The sequence below is a fragment of the Teleopsis dalmanni genome, chromosome 2 (genome assembly GCF_002237135.1).
Source record: "Teleopsis dalmanni isolate 2A chromosome 2, ASM223713v2, whole genome shotgun sequence".
Lineage (NCBI taxonomy): Eukaryota > Metazoa > Arthropoda > Insecta > Diptera > Diopsidae > Teleopsis > Teleopsis dalmanni.
In genome coordinates, this window is record NC_051847.1 from 95,834,873 (window position 1) to 95,841,208 (window position 6,336).

Below are 6,336 nucleotides of genomic sequence, written 5' to 3' on the forward strand. Positions count from 1 at the left end.
ATTTAACTAAATGCTATACACTTAGATTTTCCTATATCCAGAGCTATATCCACTTTGATTGCAGGAGTAAAGTTTCTGTAAAGATCTGCACTCATTTACATTCTTTGGATATGGTTTTATTGTGTTCTGATCGCACAATATAACTTTTGACGTTCTTTAGCTGTTAAATAAAGTATATATTATTCTATTTTTCAATTTCTATGAGATATAATGTAGATACGCTAACTTTCAATTTGCCACCAAAAATAACCACCAAGTAAAAACTCATAATCAACATCATTCCAGTATGTTCACAGGGAAACATTTGGTCATGACGAACTTTTTTCAACTGTCACGATTTTTTGCCAGGGTTCTAATTTCTCCAAGGGTTTTTCAGCTTGCTTGGATTTCTTTCTATAGTGTTCGCTTTCAAGTTTGCTTGGGCCTTTCAGGTCTTCTGCTTCCTTGTGGATTCCTCATTAATACTTGTGTGGCGACCCAGTTGGCTGTGCATTTATTGAATTTAAAAAGTAAAATTCAATTTCAAATATTTTTAAGTTTTTTTGTTTTGATTGAGGAGAACGTTCCGATTTTTCTCTCTGTAAAAAGTTGAATAAAAGTTTATTAACATTGAAAATTTTTAGAGTTTTATTAATTAGCAAGGTGAACAGATCATTGCTAAATTGGTGACCCCGACGTGATTTCGAAAAAGTTTAAATTTAGAAATATTAACTTCTGAGCTAAATATCTAATTATCGAGCTGTGATGTCAGTTGCAGACGAAGGTGTAGTAATGGCTTCTGATAGTGGAAGTGTCGTAAACCGTGTAGCAGTGAGGGTGCCACCGTTTTGGCACGAGCGACCGGAGATTTGGTTTGCTCAGATCGAGGCGCAATTCGCAGTAGCTGCCATTACGAGTGACATCACACAGTTCAACACGGTAGTAGCAGCGATTGAGTCAAGTGTTATCGCCGATGTAAGTGATGCAGTGCTTCATCCTCCTGAAACTGGAAGACACGCTAATTTAAAGGCTTGCATCATAGAGCGGTACAGTGAGAGCGAGCAGCGGAAGATTCAACGGTTGTTGTCAGAAGTTGAACTTGGTGATAGACGCCCAACACAGTTGCTAACGGAGTTGACAGCGTTAGCTAAAGACAAGGTGAGCGATGAGTTCCTTAAGTCTCTTTGGCTGAAGCGTTTGCCACCACAAGTGCGCGCTATTCTGCAGGCATCGAACGTGGCACTAGCAGAACTGGCGAAATTAGCAGATCGTATTTGCGAGGCGGGTGATTTTCAACAGATAGCTGTAGCGTCAGCCTTTGATTGTCCAGCCTATTCTGAGAATGCTGTGATTTTACGAAGGCTTGAGCAAATCGAACAGCGTCTGAGTCGTTTGGATTTACGTCGTAGTGAGTCGGTGCAAAGTCGATCGTCATCGAGGAGACGTAGGCGAACTCGTTCCCGACCAGGAAGTCCATCCAGATTGGTGCTGGTATCACGAAAGGTTTGGTGATAGAGCTAATGCTTGTCGGCAGCCCTGTAGTTTTGTGGCAAGCTCTCATCAGTCAAAAAACTAGGCACTCCTTCTACGTCGTCGAGCCGAGAAGGGGTTAGTGTTCGTATAGCTCGACTTAGTATTAAAGATCCCGCCACGTCGACCGTTTTTCTCATTGATACTGGTGCGGACATATCAGTTTTACCGAAGTCGTTCTGTCGTTGGAAGCAAAGGGCTAACAGTGTTGCATCAGTTAATTTATATGCCGCTAATGGTACGCCTATTCAAACATTTGGCGAGCGTCGACTGCTTTTGTCTTTGGGTTTGCGTAGACATTTCCCGTGGACGTTCGTGATTGCGGATGTTAGCTGTCCTATTGTTGGAGCCGACTTCCTTAATCACTATGACTTGTTAGTGGATTTGAAAAGGAAGCGGTTAGTTGATTCGAAGACGACTTTGATGATGAAGGGTAAGGCTGCTGTGTCTCAAGAAGATACTGTGCGTGTGTGTGGTTCAGTTTCAGCTTATGCTGAGCTGGTTAATGAATACCGTGATTTAGGCATTATGAGTGCAAATCGGATGGGTTTAGTTACTAAGTTTGAACATTGCATCGAGACATTTGGTGCGCCGTCATTTGCTCGTCCCCGACGTTTAGTTGGAGCCAAACTTGAAGAAGCCAAGAAGGAATTCCAATTTTTAGTCCAGACAGGGATTTGTCAACCTTCGAAAAGCTGTTGGGCAAGTCCACTTCACATGGTTCGCAAAGGCGATGGAAGTTGGAGACCGTGTGGCGATTATCGCATGCTCAACGCGCAAACTAAACCTGATCGGTATCCGATTCCGTTCATTCATGATGTGACGAGTATTCTTTATGGTAAAACTATGTTTTCGAAGATAGATTTGCAGAAAGCGTATCATCAGATACCGCTTGCACTGGCAGACATTCCGAAGACAGCTATTACAACTCCGTTTGGCCTGTTCGAGTTTCGCTTTATGACTTTCGGTCTCCGTAATGCTGCCCAGACGTTTCAGCGTTTTATGAATGAGACTCTAGGTGATCTTAATTTCGTTTTTGCGTACATCGACGATATTTTAATTGCGTCAAAAGATGAAGCAGAACACAGAATGCATTTGCGACTGGTTTTAGATCGACTTAGAGAAACTGGTTTGACCGTGAATTTTGCCAAGTGTAAGTTCGGCTGTTCCGAGATCGAGTTCCTTGGGCACGTTATTAGTGCAAAGGGTTTACGTCCTCCGGAGAGTAAAGTTCAAGCTGTTCGTGATTTTCCTCTGCCAGCAACGGTGAAACAGCTTAGACAATTCTTAGGCATGGTGAACTTTTATCGGCCGTTTCTGCGTAACGCTGTGCAGAATCAGCAGCGGTTGTTTCATCTTACACCAGGTAACCGCAAGAATGATAAGTCGGTAATTTCTTGGACTCCAGAAGATGTAGAGGTTTTTGAGGCTTGCAAGAATGATCTTGCCCAAGCTACGTTGCTTAACTTCATGGCTCTGGATGCACAATTGACGCTCACGACTGATGCTTCAGACGTTGCGGTGGGTGCTGTTCTCCAACAAGTAGTGAAAGGTGTGACTCAGCCATTGGCATTTTATTCAAAAGGTTTGAGTCCAGCGCAGACTAAGTATAGTGCTTATGATCGTGAGTTGACTGCTATCTATCAAGCTGTCCAGCATTTTAAGTATGCATTAGAGGGACGTGATTTCGTCATTTTTACGGATCACAAACCTTTAACGTTTGCGTTCAGGCAAATAAGTGAGAAGGCATCTCCTCGTCGTGCAAGACAGCTGGAGTTTATTAGTCAGTATTGCACTGATATTCGTCATCTGGCTGGTGCAGATAATACGGTGGCTGACTCTTTGTCTCGGGTTGCTACGGTTCAGTTGGAGGCAAATGTTATTGAGTTAATTGCTGAGGGGCAGAAGACTGATGCAGAGTTGCTCGCTCAGCTGAAGAGCCAGTCTGAAGATGGTGTTGGGTTGAAGAAGTTGAGATTGCCGGATTCGAGTATTGAACTGTACTGTGATGTGTCAGGCAGTCGTGTTCGTCCTTTTGTTCCCGCAAACTGTCGGCAGCTGGTACTCTCAAAACTCCATGGTTTGGCTCATCCTGGTATTCGAGCAACGCGGAAATTGGTGCAGGCTAGGTATGTTTGGCTTGGTTTGGTTAAGGATGTAGCTGTGTTTGTGCGTAGTTGCATTGCGTGTCAGAAGTCTAAGATTCAGCGGCATACTAAAACACCAATTGGTTCGTTTGCTGATATTGATAGTCGGTTCCAGCATGTTCATGTTGACATTGTGGGTCCATTGCCTTTGTCTCAGGGGAAGCGTTATTGTTTGACTTGCGTCGATCGTTTTTCTCGGTGGCCTGTTGCTGTGCCTCTGTCGGGCATTACGGCAGAAGAAGTTGCAGCGGCTTTTATCGACGGTTGGGTGGCAAGTTTTGGTTCTCCGCAGGCTATTACCACTGATTTGGGTCGGCAGTTTGAGTCTGCTGTATTTCGGGAACTGACGAGATTGCTTGGAGTGAAACACTTTCATACCACGGCTTATCATCCTCAAGCAAATGGCATGGTTGAACGTTTCCATAGAACATTGAAGGCAGCCATTCGATGTCATTCCTCAAGTAATTGGACGCAGTCTCTTCCGCTTGTGTTGTTGGGATTGCGAACGACACCGAAATTAGACCTAAATGCTAGTCCTTCAGAGATGTTGTTTGGAAATCCTCTTTGTGTTCCAGGGCAGATGCTTTCGGATTTCAAGCAGAAGTCGTCCGAGACTGATTTTGTGTCGGCGTTGCGAAGGGCTTTAGCTAAGGTTAAATCCGTTGAATCAACAAGACATTGTCATCCATCTGTGTATGTTCCGCGTGACGTTATTAATTGTAAGCACGTTTTTCTTCGAGTGGATCGTGCTCGAGCTCCACTTGAGCAGCCTTACGAAGGTCCATTTGAGGTGCTGAGTCGTAATGAGAAGACGTCTGTTATTGTTTGCCGTGGGAGAGAGGTGACTGTTTCGAATGATAGGTTGAAGGCGGCGTACTTAACGTGTGATGATCTTGAACAGGTTGTTCCAGAAACGCGTCAGCCTTCAGCGTTGTTGAATGGTGATCAGTTAGTGACTTCTGGTGATTGTAGGCGTGAATCCCTGTTGCCGATTCCGAAAGTGACACGAGCTGGTAGAGTAGTGCGTTTCCCAGCAAGGTTAGCGGAATTTCGGGATTAAGAGTGGTGTTGTCGACTTAGTTGTGGTGTCGCGTTGTTGCTAGTACTCCATCGCTAGGAGGGGGTACTGTGGCGACCCAGTTGGCTGTGCATTTATTGAATTTAAAAAGTAAAATTCAATTTCAAATATTTTTAAGTTTTTTGTTTTGATTGAGGAGAACGTTCCGATTTTTCTCTCTGTAAAAAGTTGAATAAAAGTTTATTAACATTGAAAATTTTTAGAGTTTTATTAATTAGCAAGGTGAACAGATCATTGCTAAACTTGTTTGCAGTTTCATTTGGTGCCTTCCTCAAATTGTACCCGATCCATTGCCATTTACGCTTTTTGATTTCGTTTGCTATAGGAAGTTGGCAGCATCTTGACCATAGTTCGGAATTTCTAATAGTGCGGCGCCACCAAATTTTCAGAATTCTCCTAAGGCATTTGTTTTGCAGCCGTAGAGCAGAACCCTCTTAATATTATTGTTAAATAACCGCAGCTTGGTGTGTTGGAAAAATATTGAAGAGCTCCAAACCTTATTCAGTAACAAAAAGGCGGAGCATGCCTTGTTAATTCGGCTTTGGATGTCGACTGCCGCGCCACCGTCTGACTATATACTACCTAAGTATGCGAAGCTGTTGATGTTATCGATTTCTATATCGTCCAGGTTGAATTTGCTAATAGGGCCAGAGGTTAGAGGCTGTAATACTTTTAATTTGTTATTATATCATCTTATAATAATTGTTAACAGTACTTACAAAATTATCTCTACACGTATTCGGCAAATTCGCTTTTGCCTTCATCAGGTGAATTGCTAATATAAAAAACATCAAGAAATCTTATAAATTATTTATACTATTTACATGTTATTATTTAATATTAATTTAGGTAGGGTTTTTGTCCTTGGTCTGGTTTTGTTTTATTGTTGTTTAGGCTTCATTATATACAGGTATTTTGGTCGACTGGTTGTTTGTTTTTTGGGATGTATCTAAAAAGTCATGATGATAAGTAGCCCTTATCGCCGTTATACCCAAGTGTTAACGTGAAAGAAACTATAAAGATCCTTGAGCTCCTCAAAAACAAAGTCAACAAAATTAAAATAATTAATTACATCCAGCTAACACATAACACAAAAGGCGCCCCTATGGGTAACCCCTTATCATCCCTCTTTAGCGAATTGTTCTTGAGCAGACTAGAGTCCAGCTTAAAAGAAAACAATAATCTACTAAGAGTATGGATCAGATATGTAGATGATGTATTCCCAATCATAAGAAAAAACAAACTACAAGTAATGTTAGAGAAATTCAACAGTGCACCCAAAAACATTGAATTCACTCACGAACGAGAAAACAACGGCTGCCTACCATTCTTAAACCTACTTACGCAACACAAAAATGGCATATTCGAATTAAGCATCCACAGGAAACCAACGAATAAAAAACGTGTCATAACCAATAACTCAAACCATTCATTCCAACACAGCAGCGTTTCACCACATGATACATATAATGCTCACATTACCCCTTACACAAGCAGCCATCAATGAAGAAACCACATACATTAAAAAAATAGCAGACATCAACGGATACTCCCAGAATATCATCGATAGAATCATAAAAAGGAAATTAAAGCAATTAGATT

General features: G+C 42.0%; 1 protein-coding gene across 1 annotated transcript; it reads left to right on the top strand.

Annotated features, from left to right (window-relative positions):
* The first annotated feature begins 771 nt into the window (after nt 1–771).
* LOC119675114 lies at nt 772–1,491 on the top strand. Its single transcript, XM_038086301.1, has one exon. The coding sequence runs from the start codon at nt 772–774 to the stop codon at nt 1,489–1,491; it is 720 nt and encodes a 239-aa protein (XP_037942229.1).
* The last annotated feature ends 4,845 nt before the right edge of the window (nt 1,492–6,336 follow it).

Bases quoted from the DNA above. Each gene is read 5' to 3' on its own strand.
- LOC119675114 (XM_038086301.1), top strand. From the start codon at position 772: ATGGCTTCTGATAGTGGAAGTGTCGTAAACCGTGTAGCAGTGAGGGTG.